Source organism: Myotis lucifugus, unplaced genomic scaffold (genome assembly GCF_000147115.1).
Source record: "Myotis lucifugus unplaced genomic scaffold, Myoluc2.0 scaffold_94, whole genome shotgun sequence".
Lineage (NCBI taxonomy): Eukaryota > Metazoa > Chordata > Mammalia > Chiroptera > Vespertilionidae > Myotis > Myotis lucifugus.
Window position 1 is genome coordinate 3308374 of NW_005871142.1, and position 26059 is coordinate 3334432.

A 26059-nucleotide genomic window follows, 5' to 3' on the forward strand; every position below is an offset into this window, starting at 1 on the left:
GGTCAGCAAACTGCGGCTCGCGAGCCACATGCGGCTTTTTGGCCCCTTGAGTGTGGCTCTCACGTACAGTGTGATTGAAACTTCGTGGCCCATGCGCAGAAGTCGGTTTTCGGCCTGGGCGAGTCTATTTTGAAGAAGTACTGTTGATATTTGGCTCTGTTGACTAATGAGTTTGCCGACCACTGCCCTAGGAGATGTACAGTGGTGCCTTGCCTTCCGAGACCATTAAGGAGCTCGTTAACTCAAATTACTTTATCAACTCAATGCAAAAATCTCGGCCGAGAGACAGCTGGTATCTCAAAAAACTCGTTAGTTGGGACACTCGTATGTCAAGGCCCCACTGTATTGGCAAAAATATTACTCTGAGAGATATCTGAGATTTTACTGCCTATGTCTTCTAGGGTTTTTATGGTTTTGCGACTTACAGTACATTTAAGTCTTTTATCCATTTTGAGTTTATGGCTTGGCTGTGTGACTTTTTAAAGAAAGCTAACCATAATGTATGCCCTCGTCTAACAAAATAGTTTTAATTTTCCACATGCCTACATGCAAATGTGCTGAAACAGACCATTAGTACTTTATGTTGCTTCTCCCTCTGAACTTCAGAGAAGGAGCCAGGTGGTGGAGGAGGCCAGAGGAAGGGGGCACCGCCCAGCACAGAGCTGTCTTGCCAGGCAGTGAAGTGAAACAGCAGAACCATTTCCTCAGCGTCTTAGATTCTTGGAAAAAGCAATGCCAGGTGTTTTCTTCAACAAACTGTCATTCCGGCTCATGGGCCTGCCCTGGAAGAGCTAGACATCAGCTCTGTGGATCATCTTCCATTCCCTGCGGTCTCAGCCCCGCCATAGACTGAACCTGCACACGGTGAGGTAGCACTCAGGGGAATTCAGCAGTGAACAGTGCAGGCATCGCCCTGCCCACCTGGAGCCTGCTATCAAGTGGGTCAGATGGTTTGGATTGTCCTGGAAGGGAAGGTGCAGGGTTTAAGAAGAGAAGCGACTTTAAGGTTACTGTGTGGAGTGTGGGTTTTAAAGGGCAAAGTCTGGAAGCAGGAAAGGTTCCATTGGAATTCATGTTCTTTGTCATGTTTTATGACTCACTCAACAGTCCCTCACTTTTATCCCTTCTCTCCCAGGAGACTGTGAGTTCCCTTTGGCCAGCCTCCAGCTCTGTGCTGTCATGGAAAATTCCTTTTTTCCTAATGTGACCCCCCCCCCCCCCGCACCCCATCTAGGTAGTCCCATGGAGGTAGTCTTGCTGTGATGTGGCCTCTTCTATCCTAAACCCTTCCTTTGTTTCACCATCTCCAGCTTTAATAAACTTACTCTCAAAATACCCGCTGCCGTGAAATCTCTCCTGCCTGAAGTCAAACACCCACACATTTCAGATCTGGGGGTCACCTGCTGGAGAAGAACTAGGATGAGGGGCGTGGAGGGGGGGCGCTTCGGAAGCAGGCTGCCTTGTCTTCCCTTCTCCAGCAGCAGGGCCTCCCGGGAATGTTTGTTTGCCATTCTATTCTGGGTAGCATACTTTTGCCCACCCCGTAAGGTCAATAGTGTGCAGATGTTTGAAGCGGGATGAAAGCATTGCTATTCATGCTGCTAGAATCTGAGGCTTTTTTTTTTTTTTAACCGAGAGCCCACCGCAAAAGGTGGGTCCCTCGGCCAGGGAAAGGAATGCAGTGTGGGGAGCAGGATGAAGACTTGGGGCAGGGCTGCACGGAGAGGGAGGGCGGACCGCCCGAGGCGCCCGGGGTTAGGTCAGGTGGCTGCGAGCGGGAGCGGAGGGTCCGGCGGGCTGAGGCCCTGGACTGGCCCCTCCAGGGTTCAGAGTGGGCGGCAAGGGCTGAGCCCACCCAGCGGAGGCCCTGCCACCAGGTGGTGGGGGCCCAGGCCCCGCCCCCTTGCCCCAGCTGCCCAATCATTGGCTCCGCCGGGCGGGGGCGGGCATAGGCTTAAGCCTGGCCCCGCCTCCCTGGCCCAGCTGCCCAGTCATTGGCTCCGCTGGGGGTTCCACGCTCGTGGCCGCTGGTCCAGGCGCGGGCCATTGACTTAAATCCGCCGGTGCGCCTGGTCCCGGCCGACGAACCGAGCCTGCGAGACATCACCCGGCGCGGACACCATGCGGCGCCTCCTCCCGGGTCTGCTCCTGCTGCCGCCGCTGCTGCTGCTGCCGTGCCCCGCAGCCCCCACGGTCCCCGCTCCCCCGGCCCGCCCCGGCTTCCAGAGGTTGGGGACCCATGGCCCGGGGGGCAGCCCCGGGCGCCGCCTCGCTCCAGGCGTCCCCCCACGCGCGCCCTATTCGGGGGCCGGGCAGCCCGGAGGGGCCGGTGCTGCAGGTACTGTCCAGGCTCCGGGTGGGGATGGAGGGGTACCTGGCAGGGAGCGCGGTGGGAGGGAGAGTCCGGCTTGGGCGTCAGTGCGTTCCTTCCCTCCCTGGTGCAAACTGAGGTTCAAGAAGGAAGGAGTCAGGGCTAGGGGGGTCTTGGGAACAATGCCGTTTCCCCTTTGAGTCAGGAGTTGGTTCATGCGGCAGAATAACTCCCAGAGCAGCAGGATGTTTACCAGGTACAGGAGATACTGTTGACTTTTGTGATGGGAGACGTTGCCTCAGAGAGGTAACCCTGCAGGGAAAAGCCCCGTAGGCTGGCAGTCCAATCCATGACCTACCACTTTCCAGCTCTTACACCTCCCTGAGACCCAGGCTTCTTGTCTGTAAAATGGGTATAAAAGCAACCTCTGCACCTCCGACTTCACAGGGTTGTTGTGTTGGTACCCTGTGATCTCTAAAGTGTTATTGGTAGTTGGATATTATTATTTTCTTAATCGAATACCTCCAGGCAGCAGGATAATTTTCAGTTTTTTTTTAACTATAGAGTTATATAATTCCTGTCCCATGCTTAGCCTAGGAATTTATTTTGAATCTACCTTTTCCCCACTCACTTGAGTAGATTGCCTTAGAGTAGCATCAACTTCCAGCCCCTATTAGGAAAGGAAAGAATTTTGATTGACATTTAATGTCCAGGGATAAGGCATTAATTAGGACTTGGTGTGTATGATGAGTGTGTGTGTGTGTGTGTGTGTGTGTGTGTGTGTGTGTGTTGGGAGAAAAGGAGGAATGACTTGAAAAAAGACATTTAATAAGTGGCTTCTCTCTAAGCCTCCTGACCTAGATTAGGCTCAGCAGCTCAGCCGGGGTGGGGGTCGGGTGGGGTGAAGGGGGTGAGGGGGTGGGGGGGAGTGGGGAAGTGTTTCCTCTCCCCACCCTCAAAAAACTTTGGTGAATGAAAAAACGAGAGAGAGGTGACTAAGAGTTTGATAGGGACGTGGGATTGGTACCAAATCTCAATCTCTGCTTCTTTAAACAAGAAACACCCGCCGAAACCGGTTTGGCTCAGTGGATAGAGCATCGGCCTGCGGACTGAAAGGTCCCAGGTTCGATTCCGGTCAAGGGCTTGTACCTGGGTTGCGGGCACATCCCCAGTAGGAGATGTGCAGGAGGCAGCTGATCGATGTTTCTCTCTCATTGATGTTTCTAACTCTCTATCTCTCTCCCTTCCTCTCTGTAAAAAATCAATAAAATATATTTAAAAAAAAAAAAAGAAACACCCACAGAGTTGGAGTGCAGTTAACATGCCTCAATCAGACGAAGTTGTCATCCCTCTTTCTACTTTCAACGTAGCTCAGGCTAGTTGGGCCCTTGAGTGCACTAAACGTGAATTAATGACCAGCTAGAGGGAGACCTAGAGCTGCTCGGGAGCAGTGTTCACCCATGGGAGTGGGCAGGGTGGCGTGCAATGCGGCTGCCCCGACAGTTCACCTTGCACACTGTTCAGGGACACTTTGTCCCATGGCCTCAGGTAGCCAAGGCGCCCAAGCAGGGTCTGGAATCCACTCGTTCCTGGGAGTCAAGAGGAACCTTGAGTACAAAACTTGAAGTGAAGGGATGAGGTTCTAAGTGAAATTTAAGGGCTCAGCCAGCCTACAGGTGTGATATTGGGGTAGATAGCCTTAGAGTAGCATCAACTTCCAGCCCCTAGTACAGCGGTTCTCAACCTGTGGGTCGTGACCCCTTTGGGGTTGAACGATTCTTTCACAGGGGTCACCTAAGACCATTGGAAAACACATATATAATTACATATTGTTTTTGTGATTAATCACTATGCTTTACTTATGTTCAATTTGTAACAACGAAAATACATCCTGCATCTCAGATATTTACATTACGATTCATAACAGTAGCAAAATTACAGTTATGAAGTAGCAACAAAAATAATTTTATGGTTGGGTGTCACCACAACATGAGGAACTGTATTAAAGGGTCGCGGCATTAGGAAGGTTGAGAACCACTGCTCTAGTGGGAAAATTAAATGATGTAATTCACAGCCTCGTGTGAATTCTCATCAGGGGATTCGGAAGGCCTACGGGCTCTCAACATCCAAAGGGAGACGGTCTTGGGGAAGGTAGCAGACAGTGGGCCATTGGGAGGTAGGGGATGCTGCCTTGTCTGACCTCCGGTCTCAGAGCTGGGGGTGAGGAATTGCTCCATTTCTGATTGTGGTCAGATCACTGCTTAGTCACTTCTGTTCCCCACATCTTCCTTGCAGGTTTTTGCAAGAGCCGACCACTGGACTTGGTGTTTATCATCGATAGTTCTCGTAGTGTACGGCCCTTGGAGTTCACCAAAGTGAAAACCTTTGTCTCCCGGATAATCGACAACCTGGACATCGGGGCAGCGGACACGCGGGTGGCAGTGGTGAACTACGCCAGCACCGTGAACATCGAGTTCCATCTCCAGACCCACTTGGACAAGAAATCCCTGAAACAGGCCGTGGGGCGAATCGCGCCCTTGTCCACGGGCACCATGTCGGGCCTGGCCATCCAAACGGCCATGGAGAAAGCCTTCACAGTGGAGGCAGGAGCCCGGGGACCCAGCTCCAACATCCCAAAGGTAGCCATCATCGTGACCGATGGGCGGCCCCAGGACCAGGTGACCGAGGTGGCGGCTCGGGCGCGGGCGTCCGGCATTGAGCTCTATGCGGTGGGTGTGGACCGGGCGGACAGGGAATCGCTCAGGATGATTGCCAGCGAACCCCTGGACGAGCACGTGTTCTACGTGGAGACCTACGGGGTCATCGAGAAACTTTCCTCTAGGTTCCAGGAAACCTTTTGCGGTAAGTCGTCGCCACTAGCAAGGATGCTATAGTCAAACATTATGAAGCAGAAGAAAGAAAGAATTCTCTCCTTTTCTTTTTCTTTTTTTTTTTTGGTGGAAATTTTCTGGAAAGCTTAAATAGAAGCAATGCTTTTTGTGTCTTTTTTTTAACCAACTTAAACACACTTTGTTGGTTTAGGAATATAGAGCTGCCTTCTATATAACTTGGACTGCTCCTAAAATCTCCATGTTTGCATTAGAAATGGGAAGGTCTGGAAATAATCCTGGGTAAATGATCATGCTGTTCCCTGATGGGGTCAGAGAAAAATAAAAATAAAACACACAAGACTGCTCTCCTCCCTCCTGCCCACCCCTGCATTTCCCCCGATATTTTCTCTAGTTTACCCATGTCTCGAGTTTACAGAACTCCTCTTGTTCCTGCAGAAGACAGGGCCCGCGTGTGTCCATGCAGGGGCCAGGCAGCCTGCTTCAGCGTAACTGGCAGGCAGAGTGGACATTCAGTGACGCTCCAGCTTGGATGTTCACTTCTTTCTCTGACTATTCTTCATGGAGGGACAGGGTCAAGAATCAGGGAGACTGGGATTTCAGCTCACTTCACAGGTAGAAGGAGCAGGGCTTGTTTGTTTTATTTTATTATTATTATTTTTTAAGGGGACATCTGTAATACTTTCAACAATAACAATTTATTTCTTTTATTTTTAAATCTTTATCTGAGGATATTTTTTCCCACTGATTTTTAGAGAGAGTGGAAGGGAGAGGGAGAGACAGAGAGAAACACTGATGTGAGAGAGACACATCAATTGGTTGCCTCCCACATGCCCCTGAACAAGGCCAGGAGCCTAAACCGAGGTACATGCCCTTGACCGGAATCGAACCCAGGACCTTTCAGTCCACAGGGTGACGCTCTATCCACTGGGCCAAACCGGCCAGGCTTGTTTGTTTTTTAAAATCCTTCTGATACTGTCATTCTCATTTCTTCCTTTAGGATGGAGTTTGAAATTGGAATTTTTAGCATGAATTAGCCAAATTCATGAATCTGAATCCATTCGCGGCTGGAGTTTTTTAGTCACTGATCAGAATTATGAATGTGGGACTTATACTATATTTTTTATTTTATTTTCAAACTTATTTTTTTATCTATCTATCATCTATATCTATCATCATGCTTTATTATTATTATTTCTTGTCATTTGGAGATAATCTTTTGGAGCCCTCTATGGAAGTCCCCAAGCTGGGGTAGACAAATTTCTAGTTAAGGTGAATTTTAAAATGTAGATACTTTTTGCTGTATAACCTATTCCACATTTATTTATTTAACAGGCATTTATTGACCACCGATGACACAAAGATAAAATTTGTCCCTCCCTACCATCAAGCAGTAGTTCGGCGGTGGGGATGAGACAAACCAGTGAAGTAATAATTACAACTGTGTATTTCAAGGAGACTCTATATCTAAACAAAGGGAAACTCAGCCATCACCAGTCTGTCAGGAAATAGGAGATGAAGCTTGGTCTGGAGCTAAGCTTGGCCTCATCTCAGCCAGACCTGGCTGGGATCCCCTTGTCTTTCCTGTCCCAGGACACTAGGCTCTCTCTCACAAGCAATCGTTGGTTTTGGTGGCATCTACTTGGCATTTATTGGTTTTCCCAAAGGAAAATGGCCGTCTTTCTCCCAGGAAGACCCCCTGTGCTTGTGGGTGGGTGAGAGCTTGCCAAAGAGACGTTGGTCTGTGGCAAAGTTGGCTCTCACAACCAGCACCGGGGGTTGGGCTTGAAGGCCATAGAGTAATAAGTGGTGAGTGGCGATCTTTTCCTTCTGGTACAAAAGACCTGCTTGTTCTGGGGGAAAAAAGACTGAGGAGCAAAAGCAGCTTGTTGTTGTTCACGGACTAGAAAGATCATCCCATGAAAAGGCTCTTCTTGGGAAAATATTAGGCTTGTCTTCTTGCCAAAGCAGTGGAGGCTGCTTACCTGCCCCAGGAGTCCCAGCCCCCTCCAACAGAAATGACTAAATTCACTGAGTCTTCATCCAAAACAGCTCACTAGGAAAAAAAGCCAATGACTTATAAATGGCTGTAGAAGGGAAAAGATGGAGATGCAGTTTAGCTGATAGAGTCGAGTTTATTTTGTTTTTTTCTTTTTACCTGTTTGTGTTATAGCGACAGAGTTTATTCTCCTTACTGATATCAGAGGCCCTGAAGCTGCGTGTGTTTAAGTTTGCTGCCTATTCAGAAGGCAGTTACCTGCACTGCCATTCCCCACATATATGTTAAGTTCATATATGCCCAAGTGTTCATCTAGGCCTAGATGAACGCACCTGTTTATGAATTCTGTTTGGACACACACTATAGAACCCCCAGAAACCAGATTCCAGCTGCAATGGGACAGTCAGCTCATAGAACTTTAGGAAACACATGACCGTCTCCCCCGTTTCTGGCTTTGGGAAAACAAAAGTTTTTTTTCAAGGGTAGGTGGATATGTTGAATGAATATCCAATTGCCTGATCCATAAGAATTCTCTCTTTCTTCTCCTTCCTCCCCCTCCTCCTCCTCCTCCTCCTCCTCCTCCTCCTCCTCCTCCTCCTCCTCCTTCAGAAAGTTAACAATAAGATCTGTGATTTAAAATTAGTAACATGACTAGTTTAAGGATGGTATTTCTAGCTGGGGCAGAAACAAATAATCAAAATTGACAGTGAACTAAAGATGGAATCGGAAAGAAACCAGAGAGCGATGTCTTTTTGACATGGGAGAAAGTACCTGAAATGTTGACGTGTCTGTCGTCCGCTGACTGTCGTCCACTTCCTTTGCACAGCAGTGGACCCGTGCATGCTTGGCACACACGGGTGCCAGCACGTGTGTGTCAGTGATGGGGACGGCAAGCACCACTGTGAGTGCAGCCAAGGGTACGCCTTGAATGCCGATAAGAAGACCTGTTCAGGTGAGGCCTGCTTACCCGAGGGGGGCTGAATGGAACTTAGATTCGGGGACCTACTCTCCAGGTTTCGGCCTGGCCTTGTGCTTTTCTCCTAATTGACTTTTGGCTGATGTATTGTTGTTTAGCAAAAGGAAAATGAGAAGAAAAGTGAGGGAATACATAAATCAGCCTATGATGGTACAACATTCTTGGTCCTTTTGAGGGTTTGGAATTTTCGTGGATTTTATTTATTTACATGAAAAGCTACCCTTTCCTCTCTGTGGCCGTAGATGCTCATGGGATCTCGAAGAAAACGTAGAGAGGGCCTCGCTCCTCTGGAATGGGAATCCTCACACGCAGGCAATGAAGAAGGGGATCTAGGCCCACTTAAATCCTGGGAAGAAGTTTTTGAGGGGAAGAAAACTTAGAGATCATTTCATTCAACTTATTTATTTTAAAGATAATGAATTAAGACCCAAAGAAGGGAGACTCACCCATGCCTGGGGTCTGTGAGTAAAGAGCCGAGACCAGAAAGTTGGTTCCCAGCTTCCAGCCCTGTAGCCTTCCTATTGTGCCGAGCTGCCCTCAGCTGTGTGTGCGTGCGTGTGTATGTGCATGCGTGTGCATGTGTGTGTGCATGTGTGTATGCATGCATCTGTGTCTGGTCTGTAATTATTGATTCACGCTTCCATGTGTTAACATGTGTCCTGACCATTTCTGATAGCCATCGATAAGTGTGCTCTGAACACTCATGGATGTGAGCACATCTGTGTGAACGACAGAGCTGGCTCTTACCACTGTGAGTGCCACGAAGGTTACACTTTGAAGGAAGACAGGAAAGCGTGTGCAGGTACGCGGGAAAGAGGCTCCACTGCTGCCTGGCGCTGTGAGCCATGGTGGAGGGCGGGTCACACTGATGGGAAACTTCATCTGTTTTCCTCTCTTGCCACCCTGGCTTTTCCCACTTCTAGGTCTTGTTAGAAAACGTAGAAAAGGCCGTATGTATGTATCGCGGCCCACATGTGGAAGAGTGTTGTTCATTCCTTCTCTGTGCCAGCCCTAACAGTCCTTTCCAAATGCTAAAGACAATGTAGTCAGTTGAAATCAAATAACACCCCTTCAGGATATTCATCACTTACAAAGGGGAAATAGTAACGTCATCGTGGGGAAACCTGGCGGACACCAGTGTCGCCAAGTGATCCAAGTTAACATCCACAACAGGGACATAGAGTGACATCGTGCATCTCCTGACACCGTGTCCTGAGGGCACAGAGCGCGTCTGTGGTATTCTTGCTAAAATTTCAGAATCACGAGGAAACATCAGACAAACCCAGAATGAGAGATACCCTACAAAGTGTCAGAGTCATGAAAGACAACGAAAGGCAGGAAATATTACAGATTGGAGGAGACTAGAGACGGGACAACTTAATGCAATGTGGGATCCTGGGCCAGAGAAAGGACATCGGTGGAATAATTGGCAAAATGTGAATGCTTAGTTAGGTTAATAATGAACTGATCTGTAGATTAGTTAATAGTATTGTATCAGTTTTGATAATTACACTATGATTATGTAATATGTTAACATTTGGGGAAACTGGATGAAGAACAGGACCTCTCTGTTCCATTTTTGCAGCTTTTTCATACGCCTGAAATTATTTCAAAGTGAAAAGTTTAGAAAGAAAAAGTAATTAAAAAATCTCATGGCAGTTCAGAGAAGAAGTGCATTGAGTGCATTTGGGTCTTGAGTTCTGATGCTGTTCTGAGTCAGTGGGTCTCCTTTGGACTCAGTTTCCTCACTTATAACGGGCGAGGGTTGAACTACACTTTCTTCAAACTCTATGTCTTTCTGAATCTAGTATAGGTAGCTACCCAACTGTTGGTATTGCTCTCATTCAGTAAAAGTACAAATAAACCTAAAAGGAATGCTTTAGAAAGCATTTTATGATATATTTAGATTATAAAAATCCAATATAGATGGTTCTGAAAAGGAGTTGGGAAAGTAGAAGAATGAGTACTGTGTGTGTCGGATTTTGTTGAACTCAGCTGGCTTCCTGTAAGAGCAAATGGAACTGATACCTTTGAAAGGGGTTTGCTTCTGACATGTTCTAGCTGCAAATGAGATGTCTGTATACACGTAATATAGCGAATGTTTTTATATTGTTGAATTTCTTCTCTCCTGGGCTTTTGTCTGGCAGCTCAAGATCAATGTGCTCTAGGGACACATGGCTGTCAGCACATTTGTGTGAACGACGGAGCTGGGTCCCATCACTGTGAATGCTACGAGGGCTACACCCTGAGTCAAGATAACAAAACCTGCTCAGGTAAGGCACACTCAACAAACTCTTTCACACTTGGCTCCTTTCTATGGCAGGGAAACCAACTTGCAATTTCCCAAGAGAGAGATTCTTCAAGGCAACTTAAAGAGTCAGGCTTCAGACATTCTACTATGCTCACAGACTTAGGCATGCGTCGCTTAGAGGGCAGTGAGCTCAGCAGAATCAGCAAACATGGATGACTTCAGAAAGTGACTGGGCAATGGGTCGGGAGTGGGGGATATGAGGAAAGCTCCGTGAATGGAGGGTCCTTATCCAGGAACATTTTGTAGCTCGTACACTGGGGGCTTGTAAAGCAAATGGGAAACCTTAGAGGAAGTCAGTTGGACAGGAACTATTTGGTGTGATAGGCTGAACTGATCTTTTTCCAATTAAAACTTGGCTTTGAACTCTCCTGTGGCGTTAATCTTAAAGCTGGATCGTGTTAGTAAAGGAGACTTTGTAAACGACTGAATGAGACCCACACGGATCTTCCAGTAAGTTTGCGGCAGGTCGTTCCCTGACACTTTCTAGATGATCAATCTTCGAAGCATCTGAGACTTGGCTAGCGCGCCCATGCCCGAACTCGAATCCTCATTAACTTGATTTAAACGCACTGGCAGAACACAGTGGCATTTATAATGTAAAAACACTCCTAGGAGAAACTCCTAGCTCTCCAGGTGGTGTTTAGTTCTGGCACATTTTTTTAGATTTGATGTATAGTTTCCTCTCCCTTGAGGAGATATATTGGGTGACCTTTACAAGAGGGATGAAGGGAAATGGCTATCACCAATTTCCTCTGTAAAAAAATGGGATCAATGAAAGAGAACTGAGCACCTATTTTGTCCCCAGGACTGCTAAGCACTGTGCGATATAAAGCATAAGTTTCTGCCTCTCTTTACGGGCAAAGAGACCCAATGTCTAAAGTAAGCAGAGACTAAGTAGCCGGGAGAGGGATTGATGGGAACTAAGGGCCGGGGATGGAGGGCATGTTCACTTGTTATCTCTAGTGAGTGTCAACGTAAGAAACGTCCAAACCTGTAAGAATTTTTATGAGTTTATTTGAGCCAAACTGACAATTGCTGGGAAGCAGAATCTCAATGTATAGAGAAAATGCTCCAGAAAATGGCAGTTTTACCACTTAAAAAAATTGATTTGACAGAGAGAGACAGACAGACATCGATGTATGAGAGAAACATTGATCAGTTGTCTCCTGAATATGAAGGCAACCTGAGTATGTGCCCTGACCAGGAATCAAACTGGTGACTCTTCAGTGCATGGGATGACGCTCAACCAACTGAGCCACACCAGCCAGGGTTTACCACTTACCTTACACATTAGAATCGGAAGATGTAAGGGAGTTACATGAAATCCAGTGGTGATAGATTAGGGAGGCTGGAGAATGCAAAGTGGGGAAATCTCTGGGTTTGGATAAAAGTAAAAGGAATAGACACATACTTCTTTTCCATAGGCGGGTATAGGATAGTAACATTAGCATGATAATAACAATGGGGATTTGTGATCTCCACTCTGGTGCAGTGGTTGTGCTTTGAGGGGTCTGGAAAAAAGAATTACTTTGATATTCCAAAGGCATGCTATCAGGCATATTATCTTCCATTCAAAAAGACAAGGACAGCCTCAGTTAAGGTGAAGGTTGACCTTTGTTGGGAAAAATACTGCCCTAGGACATGACTACCTGCCTTGAACTGCTTTTAGTTAGAAAGTTTTAATTTCAGACCTTCCTATGTGGTTACTTTCCATCTCTGAGTATGGAAGGCCACCACACAGGCCTCCCCTGAGCTTGTCAGGTTTAGTATGTGGCCCCTTTCCCGTCCACATGAGCGGCACAGAGGTGGTGGGACTGGTGGTGGGCCTTGGAGGATGGTGACAGTTCGATGGACGGGTGGAGAGATGGAACAGGCAAGGGGACTGGCTTGTGCTGGCTTGTTCAGGGCAGTAGGGCTGTCAGGTGGGGTGCACTTCTCAATTCGTGGCAAGTATCCCACTTGGTACTGTAAGCTGCCAGGAACATTGAAGTCCTGGGAAAAGGACACAAAAACAAATTTACATTTCAGCTAACAGGTGTGGAACGAAGGAACATTTTATTGAAGAAAACCCACAAAACATCAAAGGCAATTTTCAATCTAGGCGGACTACTCCTGGAATACGCCCACTAAACAGGACAGGCAGATTAACTTGTCCACAGTCACCCAGCTAATGAGTAGCAGAGCCAGGATTTGAACCCACGTACTTGCTCGGGGATACATGTGCTCATAACACGAAGCTATACTGTCTCATGGTGCAGGGCACAAGATAGCAACGGGAGGTAGAAGAGAAAGACAAGATGGCGGACTCGTACATGCCATCATCGTGTGTGTGTGTGCGTGTGTGTGTGTGTATGTGTGTGTGTGTGTGTGTGTGCGCGCGCGCGCGCAGGTCAGTGCTTTCTGTCCCACTTTGTAAGCCATCAAAGGCAGGCCCTCCGTCATTCGAGTCCTTTTTGCGCAGCATCAAATTTAGCTCCATGTGTAGGTGGGTCCCTAATAATAATTTAGTGGTGGTGAAGAAGCTCCATGTATGTTTGGAGGCATTGGTGGTCATCAGTAAAGTTCTGAAGGTGAGTTCTGGAATATAATCAAGACTCAGTGCAGCCCCAGTGCTGCGGGTAGGAAAACAGAGCAGCACCCCCAGATATGGGCAAGAAAAAAAAAGGAAAGGGTTGTATGCAATAAAAGGCAGGTGAGGGGATGTGAGATATGAGACAAGAAAGTAGGCTTTCGCCGAAACCGGTTTGGCTCAGTGGATAGAGTGTCGGCCTGCGGACTGAAAGGTCCCAGGTTTGATTCCGGTCAAGGGCATGTACCTGGGTTGCGGGCACATCCCCAGTGGGAGATGTGCAGGAGGCAGCTGATCGATGTTTCTCTCTCATCGATGTTTCTAACTCTCTATCTCTTTCCCTTCCTCTCTGTAAAAAATCAATAAAATATATTTAAAAAAAAAAGAAAAAAGAAAGTAGGCTTTCTTCTTCTGGAACAGGGGAGACTTGTTGCTGATGACACCTGTTGGGACCAAACCAAAGCCTTTTCTCCCAGAAGTCTGCGCTTAGTTTCCCGTTGTAATTTGTGACTGTTTCTCTTCCTGGTCAGTTCTTGACAAGTGTGCTCTGGGCTCTCACGGTTGCCAGCACATTTGTGTGAGTGATGGGGCCGCGTCCTACCACTGCGACTGTCATACTGGCTTCACCCTGAATGAAGACAAGAAGACGTGTTCAGGTAAAGACTGGCCCTTTAATCCTATTTCATTTGGGGGGACAACCTAGGAGTAAGCTCTTCTCTCTCAAAGTCTGAGGTACATTCTTCCTGTTGGAATTCTCCAGGGGTTCCCACTTGGCATCAGAATGAAATAATTCTACTCCTCCCATGATCTGGTTCCATCCCCTCTCTCTTTCTCTCAAATTAAAAAGCAAAATCATGCTTGGGCATTTTTTTTTTTTACTCCTGGAAAATGGGATTCCGACTTGATTTATAACGGTTTAGGCTCTGACCTCATTTGCCCAGTCATTCACTGAGTTATTTGTTCAGCAGCTGTTCATGGAGCTGCTGTTACATGTCAGGTACTGTTAGGTCTTGAGGAAGGAACTGGAGAGAAACCAATGTTTTGTAGTGAGCAGTGTACAAGTCTTGCACTTCTTTTGTCAAATTTACTCCTAAATCTTTTATTCTTTTTGCTGCTATTGTAAATGAGTCCATCTCTCAACTTTCAATTGTGCTACATCGAAGTTGTCCGGTTTTCTGTGGGATCTGTTAATTAGAACATCCCACGGAGCCCCTGCCCTCACAGAGCTTATAGTCTCTCAGGCAACATACACTGAAAAAGTATCCTAAGTACCAATTTTATACTCTATCGCGATGCTGGACGGGGTTGTACTGCATCCAGTAACTACCTTCTGGTTTACTTATTGATTGAGATGGGATTTGAGCTGGCCTTCCCTATAAGGTTCGATAGGGTTTGGACAGGTAGGTAGATTCTATTTAATCAAGCGTGTTTTGGTCCCCCAGCCCTATATCATATCTTTGTAGAATGTGGGAGAACATGTAAGCAAAGGCCCACTGCCTTCCTCAGGCAGTAGTTCTACTCCATTGCAAGGTCACACTTCAGACCTGGGAGGTTATTCTTATTTCTATTAGGCAATTTCAGAGGCTATGAGATTGAGTAGGAATAGCTGCCTCACTGAACTACAGAAAGAAACAGGAGTTAGCATTATCCTTCTCCCAGGTTCTTCGATTAAATGTCAATGCAACTTTAGTTCCAAAGTATTTATGGGGTGGGGGGCTGGGGGCTGGGTGCATGCTGGAAGGGGCCAATGGGGGAGAAAGGGGGTATATGTAATACTTTCAACAATAAAGATTTTAAAAAAACCACCCAAACCCGAAGTATTTATGGGTAAGAACTCTCATTTTAAACAATTCAATAGAATAATAGCCCACATAGGAAATCAGGAATTATCTAGTTTTAAACCTTGAAGTATTTTGGCTGCACAAGTAGAGGTTTTTCCCCGTTTTCATTTTTTAATGAGGACACAGTATCACAAGATTAGTTGTCTTAGCTCTGCGTTCTTGGCTTCCCACTACACTATCTTTTTAAAAATTTACTTTATATCATGGAGAATTTCAGGCAATCACAAAAGTATAGAGAAAAATATAATGAGCTCACATATAACCATCACCCAGCTTCGACAATTGTAGATTTGTCCCCAGCATTTCCTAATTCAGTTTCTTCTGTTCATTAACATTCCAAAGTGTTCTGTCCGCTTTGTGTGTACTCCCATATCCTTTTACCTTCCAGAAAATGCATTTAGGTAAGTCCTAAAAATGGAACTATCGAGTCATGGATTTCCAGACTTGCTATGATTTCTAATTAACCATAGCATTTCGTGTCCTGTCATTGTCATCAGCCGTTCAAGAAGCAGCAAGACTCACCTCCATAAGAGACGCTTGTGGGTGCGAAGCCACACTGACATTCCAGAACAAGGTCATCTCGTATCTGCAGAGACTGAACACCAAGAATATCCTTTCTGGGAGCTTTTCTGCTTAAAGCCTACCTAGGTACGACAATGAGCCAAACATTTTAGGATATTTCACAGGATGAGGGCCCTCTCTATTAAGTTTTAAGATGAGCAATAGTAATACTGCACAGCGTTCATTTTGTAAACTGAGAGTTTCTTTGAAACGTTTTAAGAGACCATTTCACCCATTTAACATTGACATGGAAAAGCTACCTGTTTCTTTCTCTAGTGTTTTTCCATAGCGGTCTCTGCTCCCAATTGAGCTCTTCTTCACAGATCCAGCTATCATGCTATGACGCCCTTATATGGCTTCTTAGGAATCTGGCCATGCATAGAATGAGTCAGCTGATTCATGGGGTGTGATCGCTCAGATAACACACAGCTGTAACACCGGCTAGCCAAGCCGTCAAAAAGCAGATTTGAAATGTACCATGTTACCATGTCAGAAACTTTCAAGATCAGCTCTTTAGTCGAAGTTGTGATTCAGGGAAATTACTTGTTTAGCGCGGCTCAACTTAGCAATGCTGTTCCTAGGGATCTTAGAGGAGTGGCATTCAAATTGTGACGGGGATCCCCGAGGTGGGAGCAGAGACTTTCCAGGGGTACAGTGGACGTGTGTGGGGGAGTGAAGGGGTGGCAGACAGGACTTTATAAAGGATCAGTTTCCAAATCCTTCACTTCCTTAAGTTGATCTGCCTAAGATGCTACTTGGGGCGAGTTGGCATTCTCTTTTCCTCTCTCTCACCTCCGTATTCCCATTCCCCTAACTTTACATAAACCTCTCATGTAGCGTGAATCTTTCTAAGGTGCATTTCTTCGAAAAGATTCAAACAAAGGGGCAATTCAACAGATTTTTAAACCAAGGCTTCATAAACACGATTCCCCCCACCCCAATCCATACCATTAAGAGATACCTTTCCAATTAAATTTTACCTTTTATTTGTAATGGTTTTATGTAAAAATTTATACCTTAGTTGTTTGGATCCATTATGTGCTCATAATAGCTGTATTGATAATTCAATCCAGATGATTAAAAAAAATTGGGGCCTTATGGTCAAAGAAATTTAATTGAAAGGTAATTTCAATATAAATGTGTGTGCTTGCTTGTGTAAGTTTACTTCAGAGAAGTATAATAGAGTGATCAAGAAAAGATTTCTGCCCTGACTGGTTTGGCTCAGTGGATAGAGCGTCGGCCTGTGGACTGAAGGGTCCCAGGTTCGATTCCGGTCAAGGGCATGTACCTTGGTTGCGGGCACATCCCCAGTGGGGGGCATGCAGGAGGCAGCTGATCGATGTTTCTCTCTCATCAATGTTTCTAACTCTCTATCCCTCTCCCTTCCTCTCTGTAAAAAATCAATAAAATATATTTAAAAAAAAAAAGAAAGAAAAGATTTCTGAGCCCTGACTGGTTTGGCTCAGTGGATAGACTGTCAGCCTGCAGACTGAAAGGTACCAGGTTCGATTCCGGTCAAGTGCATGTACCTTGGTTGCGGGCACATCCCCAGTAGGAGGTGTGCAGGAGGCAGCTGATTATGTTTCTAACTCTCTATTCCTCTCCCTTCCTCTCTGTAAAAAATCAATAAAAATATATTAGAAAACAAGATTTCTGAGATTCAAAGTAGAATAAAATTCTGTGAAGAAAGTAGAAAGGAAATACAAATTCTTTTGTTTTAAATATTTTATTTTAGAAGAATACTAGGTATCAATCTAGTATGCTTTTAATGTTACATGGGATACATTTGAAAGATTGATTTAAATTTCATTTTAGAAAGTCAATATTTATAACAGCATAAATTATACTAGTGTATTTTGTAACTAAAACTTATGAAAATTTTCATATAACTTAAATATGCACAAGACACCACTTATTTGTTTTTTTTTTATTTTTATTTTTCGCTAAAAGTATTACAAAGGGTATTACATAAGTGTCCTTGACACCACTTATTTGTTAAATATTTTAGGGGGCATATGAGCACAAATGTTTGAAGACTACTGCTTTATATCATGCTTTCTAAAAAAAGAACTTCTGAGTTTTAGATTACATTAGACTTGAGAAAACATTTTTACTTTTTATTTATTTACAATGGAATGTAATTATTTTCTTTTATTTTGTATTGAAGTGTTTGAAAGTGTGTGTATGTTTTCTAATGTCAAAATAAATGGTGTTGGCCTTAACAACAAACCACTTGATGACATTTTGGAGAAGTTGCAAGCAAATGAATATGGACAAATACATCATTAAGCTGCTCAAAATTTTCACCCTGGCCAGTGTGGCTCAGTTGGTTGACCATCATCCAATCCATCAAAAGGTCACCGGTTCGATTCCAGTCAGGGTACATGCCCAGGTTTTAGAATCCCCACTAGGGGGTATAAGGCAGCCGATCGATCATCAATATAAATGATCTCTAAAACTGCTCAAAAGTTTCACCTGGAAATATAAAGAACTTACTGTATTTAATACTTCTGTATGTTCCAATGGTGCTAATTATCTGCCATTAAAATGCTTGAATTAGTGGAGACATAGTTTGAGAATCTTCTGGAGAATCAGTATTATTTTTCTAAGGGAATAAATGTCCAGATCCTTAATTTAATGCAAACTTTAGTGTCTTTAAGTTATGACTATGAAATGGTTGGTAGGAAATAGAATGAAAAGTTTAATATTTCTTTCTTTACTAATTGAGCCATTTCATTTTTTTTTTCAGTTCCTAAGTTCTCATTCTATTCTCAAACACAAGTATGTTATTTCTATAATTATATTCATATTATATATTCATCACAGATATTTTTAAATGTATAATATATAAAGAATAAAAATCACCTGTACAAAACTACTAACAGTTTGCTATTTTTTCCCAGTGCTCTTCCTTTATAAATGTACATTTTAAAATTCTGTTTGTTTTTTAAAATATTGAATTTATTGGGGTAACATTGGTTAATACATTTATAGAGGTTTCAAGTGTACAGTTTTATGATACATTATCTGTACATTGTGTGTTCACCACCCAGTGTCAGGTCTCCTTTTGTCACCATGTATCCCCCCTTTACCCTCTTATACCTGACCCTACCTCCCTTCCCCTCAGGTCATCACCATATTGTTGTCTGTGTCTATGAGGTTTTTTTTCTTAATCCCTTCACCTATTTCACCCAGCCTCCCAACTCCCATCCCTTCTGACAGCTGTCAGGCTGTCCTTCGTGTTTTGTAAGGTTGTTTTGGCCATTAGATTCCACATGCAAGTGAAATCATATGGTACTTGTCTTTCTCTGACTGGCTTATTTCACTTAGCATAATACTCCCCAGATCCATCCATGCTGTGGCAAAAGGTAAGATTTCCTTTTTTTTTTTTTCATGGTTGTGTAAAGGTACCACAGCTTTTTTTTTTTTTTTTAATCTATTCTACTGATGGGCACTTGGGCTGCTTCTAAATCCTGGCTATTGTAAATAGCACTGCAATTCCCTACAGAAACAGTCAAAACCTAGAAACAGTAAAAAAATCTAAAATACAAACTTCAAAGGGAATAAATGGGAATAAACGAAAAGTAAACATGTCAAGGCAGTATATATTTTATGAAACATATATTGTTATTTCTCAACATTTTTGGAAGGACATGACATAGAGCAGTATTATTTTCCAAACATATTTGAACACAGGATCAGTAATATATTAATACTAGAGGCCCGGTGCACGAAATTCGTGCATAGGTAGGGTCTCTAGGCCTGGCTGGCCATCAAGGCCAATTGAGGTCTTCTGACTGCTGGCCGGAGCCGTCCTTTGTTCTGCACCGCCCCCTGGTGGTTAACTCATGTCATAGTGAGCGATTGGTCTCCGGGTCAAACTCCCAAGGGGACACTTTGCATATTAGCTGTTTATATATATAGATATCACAGAGCAATGATGCTATAGAAGGAATAAATGAGAATTCATGTTCAAGAACTAAGGAAAAGTATTTAGATATGATTTTTCAAGAGTGTGACCTTAGTAACTAGCTTCGATTAATCATGTCTTAAATCCCCCTGGCTTAGATAATACTCACTTGATTCATGAGTCCAGTATAGGGAGCCCGTGAGAAGGTGCCAACATATCTTAGGAATTTACAGTTTGGTGCTGAAAAAACAGATACCCATACATTCGAAAACACATATTATCTGAATGGGGTGGGGGTTAAGTTTGGAAAGAATTTCTCAGGAAGACCCGAGAAAGATCAATGCCTTTGGCCAAGAGGGTGGGAACATCATTGGATATATATAAAATGGCCTTAGAAGCAGAGAGGAATGGTGGGGTGCAGAAAGCATATTGGCTTGCTTAGAGTAGGGCCATAGGAAAGATTTAGGAGGGAGATCTGATGTTAGCCAGAGTTTAGATTTGATAGAAAGGCAGCAGGACAACTGTCAATTCTTTATTTTTAAATATATTTTTTATTGATTTCAGAGAGGAAGGGAGAGGGAGATAGAAACATTAATGATAAGAGAGAACCATTGATTGGCTGCCTCCTGCACGCCCACAACCCAGGCATCAAACCTGGAATTGAACCAGGAATCAAACAGTGACCTCCTGGTTCAGAGGTGATGCTCAACCACTGAGCCACCCAGGCTGGGGCCATTGTCAATTCATGAGTACGCTGGGCGAGGCCACAGACTCAGGTGAAGGATTGCACGTATTTGCCTGAAACTGGCTACTGTTGCATACAGTACATGCTAGATTATACAAGTCAACAAATCAGTAGCCGCAGAACGTGGTAAAAGGGAAAACCAAAGGAGGAAGACATGTCTGAGGCAATAATTTCATGAGAGTTTTGGCTCTATGGCCCAAATGGCGGTGCTTTGTAACTTTCCAGGGATCCAAAAAGCACCAAGGAGAACTGAAGAAAGGAATAAAGTAGAAAGAAGAGAATACTGAACAGTGGCCTCCAGGCGAGAAAATAGCAAATGCCGCAATTATTTGAAAATGAGGGCTATGCTCCAATGGCGATTATATGCGGCAGTGGCCCAAAGCCCATACCTATTTTTATAGGGACCCTTGGGCTTCAGTAACAGCTTAAATACGCTGTTAAAAAGTTCTGAATCAGCAGAACGAACACACACACACTCCAACCTCCAAATCGCTCCAGGGAGTTCGCGAATCCCCAAAGGCCCAAGGGAAGGTTTGCAACCTTTGGAAAACGCATGTTTGCAATTTCATTTGCCCGAAGGCGCCAACCTACCCGAGGCAACTAATGACGTTTCCCTTCCCACGATGCTGGGCTTTGGGGCTCACGAAACACTCAAACACTGACCGGGCGCCTTTCCTGCTCAATGGACCCTGCCTGACACGCACGCGATTTTCCCAGCGCCATCCGAGGTGGTGCGGGGACCGAGGGCACCTGAGGCCCGGGGCCAGGCGCCGAGGGGGGGCGACCAGGCCTTCAGGGGGAGCAACAAGCCCTCAAGCCCCAGTGACAGCTTCGGCCCCGAGACAGCGACTCCCACCGGCCCCACGACGCCCGCGCAGGCGCACAACGCCCTCTGGGCGACGCGTGCCCGACGCCGGAAGTGTCCCCCGGCGCCCCGGATGCGACCGGTTGCCAGGGCAACGGGAGCTTCCAAGAGCCGCTGGTCCTGGCAATTAGCGACTCCAGAAAGAGTTCCCGGCGGCGGGCCGTGGCTGCTGGGGTCGTGCCCTCGGGCCTCCAGGATGTTCTTTTATCTGAGCAAGAGAGTGAGTGTTCCGGGGGCGCCCGCGCTTCTCCGTCCCCGCCTCTGCCCGCATCTGTCTGTGTCTCGGCTCCTGCATCCCTCCTGGTCCCGCATCGGACCTCCTCCCGCCGGTCCCCAGAGCGTCCCGGGCGCGCCCAGCCGCCCTCCCGTGCGACTCTCTGCCAGGGCGGCCCCAGGCGGGGTTCTTTAGCGGGGCCAGCGGGACAGATCAGTGGGTGCTTCCCCAGCGCGGCTTCCCCACCTGCTGCTGATCCAGGTGACTTAGATTCTTTGGGCCATCATGGGCCTCCGGGGAAGAGAAGAATTGCAAAAGGGTAGCCTAGGTGTGTGCGTGGAAAGGGAACGCGGACGGAGGGGATGCATTGCCATCTCCGTCTCCTTTTAAAAACCCACCAGGCGACTCCCGCGTTGGGCTCCTCTGCTGTGTGTGCCCTTGTTGGTGGGCACGTCTCTCTCTCTTTCCCCACGGGTAGCGCCCAGCACAGTTCAGGGACCACGCCCATGTTCTTGGGGGGATTTTCTTCAGCCTTGGAGCTCCCGTAGACTCACTTTTCACCTCCTTCGTAAGAAGTTGTGAGCGGCTCTGGTTGCTTTTCAGATCGCCATTCCCAATAACGTGAAGCTGAAATGTATCTCTTGGAACAAGGACCAAGGATTCATCGCGTGTGGGGGCGAAGATGGATTACTGAAGGTGTTGAAGTTAGAGACACAGACGGGTAGGTGAATGAATGCAAGCCCACATGCTTGAACTTGATGGCAAATCGGCTTGAGATTTGCCCATGTTATTGTCAGTATGCAATTTTAATTGTTTTTAAAAGGGGAGGAACAAACCCCCAAACACTTCATGGTGCCTTTCTAGAGGATTTTTGCAGGAAAGTTCAGAGAATATTGAAAGGAAAGGTCAGATGGCTTTTGCTGAAGTTATTGATGGAAAGTGAAAAAGAATCTGGCCTCTGATATTTAGTAATTTAATCTCTCAATTTTTTGGTTTCCTTAACTGTCTTAAAAGAAATTTTCTTTCTGTTATGTTTCTCAAACACATATACACATATGTATGTATATTATATATACTTTAAAAATCTTGCTTAACATATGCAGGAAGTTTTAGTTGCATTAAGAAATACATTCATGGCCTTGGCCAGGTAGCTCAGTTGGTTAGAGCGTTGTTGGGATACATCAAGATTGAGGGTTCAATTCCCTACCAGGGCATATACAAGAAACAACCAATGAATGCATAAATAGGTGGAACAACAAATCAATGTTTCTCTCTCTTTCTCTCTCCTTTCCTCTCTCTCTAAAATCAATAAACATATCCTCAGGTGAGGATTTAAAAAAAAGTGGTTCTTGTCTTGTCCGAGACAGCAACTGGATAATTAAAAGTAGTGGTTTTGAAGGAACTCATGTTTTTTTCCTGACATTGCTTTCAGAGTAAAGAGTATTTTTTATAATATTTTAAGACATGTTATGTGAAAGTAGAATTTTTAGCATCAACTTTTATAATTTCCACTGTCACAGATTTTAAAGATTTTCATAGATTTTTATTTTTAAATGAAAGTTTTAAAAAGCTATATTTTACATGTAACAACCAGATTTTCTAAGTGAAGATGAACTTATTGAAATGATGTATTTTAAGATTGTATGTATTATCTATAGTATGATTAGTAATCAAGAATAACAAAATAAAAAAGCAGTCTTTAAAGGCTTCTATTGCACTTTGGGTAAAATCTAAAATTCTTATCATTTCCTATGAAGACTTCATGATTTCTCCTGTGCTTATCACACTTGCCTCATCTTGTGTCATTCTCCCTGTTCAACTAGGACTTCTTTCAGTTTGTCAAAGGCTCTACCCCTGGACCCCCAGCCTTTGCACTGGCTGTTTCCTAGCATGGAATACTTCTCCCTTGTCCCTATCTCGCTTGGCTATCTCCAGTTTATCCCTGTCTCAATTTAAATATCCTTTGTTCAGAAAGTCTTCATATATATATACATTTATGTTGATATATTTATGTGTGTGTATTTAATATCTATCCCCTCAGTAGACTACAAGTTCTCTGAGGGGAGAGGCCTTAGTTATTTTGTTTATCATTTTGTATCCAGAACCTCCCACAGTGCATAGCATAGTGTAGATGTTCAATAAATATTTGCTGAATGAATGAATAAATACAAGATTCTGCAAAGTCTAGTAAAAACCAGTTTCCAAAGTCTTTGCTCCTTGAGCCCTCTTATGCTTTAGATTTTTCAATCTATATGTCATCAATATTTATATTTGTGATCTTTTGGGAAGCAATAAGTAGTAATAATAATTACTAATTATTTAATAGACTGAGTAAACAATGTTCTTGTATACATTTTGCCAGAATAATATTTTTGCAAGGGTGTACATATTCTTGTCCATATTTCCACCATGATAAAAATAGATTAGAATGAGGCATACTTAAAAATAATATTTCTAATGTCATCCAGGAATAGGATCTCCTTTCAAAAAAAGCAAGAAATGTCAAAATCTTATAACCTGTCACTTACATATTTGCCGTAATAGTTTTTGTTATTGTTTTTTGTTTTTCTAGATGATGCAAAATTGAGGGGTCTTGCAGCTCCTAATAACCTTTCTATGAATCAGAATCTTGATGGTCATAGTGGTAAGTTATATAATTTTTAATCATATTTCATCTTTAGGCATTTAGAAACCATCTACTTAATGCAGAATTGTCATCATTTTCAATAATGCTAATACTTAAAATAATCATTGCTGTTGAGCTATAGTATAGCCTAGAGCAGGGGTGGGCAACCTTTTGTGAGTGCGTGCCAAAACCAGCAAAATCTCTGACTCAAAATTCTTCTGTGTGCCAACCCTAATTTTTTGAGAACATGTTATGCCTACTTGATATCTCTTAAGGTGTATGTATGTGAAGAACCTTGAAGAAATAATAAAATTCATTCGAGCGACAAAAACACAGTATATGATGATGAAAAATACATTTATTTTTTAATGTATACATGTACACTGATAGTCCTACAGAAAACTTTATGACTCCGTTTGATATTATCAGTGGGACTTTTGCTGCTGCATAACTGATGACAGAGATTTTACATCAGGTTTATATTTCGTGACCTTCAGAGATATGTAGGAGCTACTACTTTCATCTGTCAGGCTACTCCTATTACGAGACTTAACAAAATTCATCACTGAGAACAAAGATTCACAAGTGTATGTGGATGACCCAAAACACTGGTCGGATCTAGGAAGGCAGGGAGAGTTAAGGCAGAGGCATAGAAATTGCTCTTCCCCTCTCTTGTCAATCCATGTCTATGGTCTTTAAGATAACTTGTTATGTAAAATTATTTATTTATCTAAGATGCACCTACACTGAATTTATCTGAAAAATAAAAAAGTCGATATTAAGAAAAAAATTGTAAATGGAAGATTATAAGAGAGGGTTTCGTGTGCCAGCAAAAGTTACAGGTGTGCCATGTTTGGCACGCGTGCCAAGGGTTGCCCACCCCTGGCCTAGAGTCATTCAACAGCTTTTACATACATGATTAATCAACATACTCAATAAATCTGAAAAAAAGTAGCTGTTATTTTATATAAGAAAATACTGTATCTGTCTATGGATAGGATATAATCTTTTTCGAGAATTTGTCCCATGGTTCCAGATTAAAGTAGACTAAAGAGATGTAACAATTGAATGCACTATTATTTTTTTAATCTTCACCTAAAATATATATATATATATGTATATATATATATATATATTTATTTTTTTATTTTTAGAGAGAGTGATAGAGATATATATAGAGAGAAACATTGATGTGAGAAACATTAACTGATACACATCCTGACTGGGGATCAAACCCACAACCTGGGTATGTGCCCTGACCGGGACTGGAATTGAACCCACAACTTTTTGATGCATGGGAGGATGCTCCAACCAACTAAGCCACCTGGTCAGGGCACATTTGAATGCAATATTAATTTAGATTGGCTCTTGGAATGAGAAAAACAAGTATCTATAAAGGACATTATTTAGACAATAGATAAAATTTGAATGTGGAATGTGGGTTAGAGAATAATATTGTATCATTGTTAACTTTCCTAAGTTGTAATGTGGTTATGAAAGAGAATGTCCTTATTCTTAAGAAATATACACTAAAATATTTAGGGATTACAAAAACTAAAAAATAGAAAAAGAAAAAGTCAGTTGTTCATATAGCCCAGAGGTTTAAGATCTGCTCAAAAGTGTGTTACTAATAGAATGGAAAACAAGGGGGAATGGGGAAGAGTGATTAGAGGACATAACCACAAACAACACCCCCCCCCAAAAGAAAAGTAAAAACCGCAAACAACCAAGTACTTAGTATGATGTCCTTCGGGCATTATAGTCTTTGGGAGTCTGGCCAGTTCGGTAAAACTTACATTTGTTTCTGTCATCAGCTGTATGGCAGCTCTTGCAACTGACTGTAACAGGTGCTTTGCTGGCATGAAATAGGAGCAAACATGAAATAGTATTGCCCATTCTTGTAAAAAATGAGTGATAATAGTAACTGTATCCTATGAATATTTTAAAAAATATATTTTTATTGATTTCAGAGAGGAAGGGAGGGGGAGAGAGAGAGATAGAAACATCAGTGATGAGAGAGAATCATTGATTGGTTGCCTCCTGCACACCCCCTACTGGGGATCAAGCCCACAACCTGGCATGCGCCCTGAAAGGGAATGGAACTGTGACCTCCTGCTTCATAGGTCGAAACTCAACAGCTAAGTCACACTGGCCAGGCTCCTTTGAACATTTTTGGCTAATATTAAGGCTGGGTAGTTGGACAGGAACCGTACTGATTTTAACATGCTCTTTGGCGTTTTTTATAAAAATATGTATGAAGTTAATTATACCTTTTTTGTAGT

The 26059-nt window shown here is 43.9% G+C and overlaps 2 protein-coding genes across 4 annotated transcripts in view; both read left to right on the forward strand.

Moving 5' to 3' along the window:
• Positions 1 to 2024: 2024 nt before the first annotated feature.
• Positions 2025 to 18231, forward strand: MATN3 (matrilin 3). Its single transcript, XM_006091722.3, has 8 exons — positions 2025 to 2338; positions 4607 to 5173; positions 7986 to 8111; positions 8812 to 8937; positions 10283 to 10408; positions 13546 to 13671; positions 15354 to 15464; positions 17651 to 18231. The coding sequence occupies exons 1-8, from the start codon at positions 2122 to 2124 to the stop codon at positions 17704 to 17706; spliced, it is 1455 nt and encodes a 484-aa protein (XP_006091784.1). The 5' UTR covers positions 2025 to 2121; the 3' UTR covers positions 17707 to 18231.
• A 2804-nt stretch (positions 18232 to 21035) lies between these two features.
• The window catches only part of WDR35 (WD repeat domain 35), a 40261-nt gene continuing 35237 nt past the window's right edge, over positions 21036 to 26059 (forward strand). For 2 of the 3 annotated variants that reach the window (XM_006091724.3, XM_006091723.3), the window contains exons 1-3: positions 21036 to 21157; positions 21755 to 21872; positions 23724 to 23795. In XM_006091724.3, coding sequence (XP_006091786.1) covers positions 21134 to 21157; positions 21755 to 21872; positions 23724 to 23795 — 214 coding nt within the window. In that variant the 5' untranslated portion in view covers positions 21036 to 21133. Of the gene's footprint in view, positions 21158 to 21187; positions 21413 to 21754; positions 21873 to 23723; positions 23796 to 26059 lie in introns of those variants that run through there. The other variant, XM_023756475.1, reaches the window with a different exon arrangement.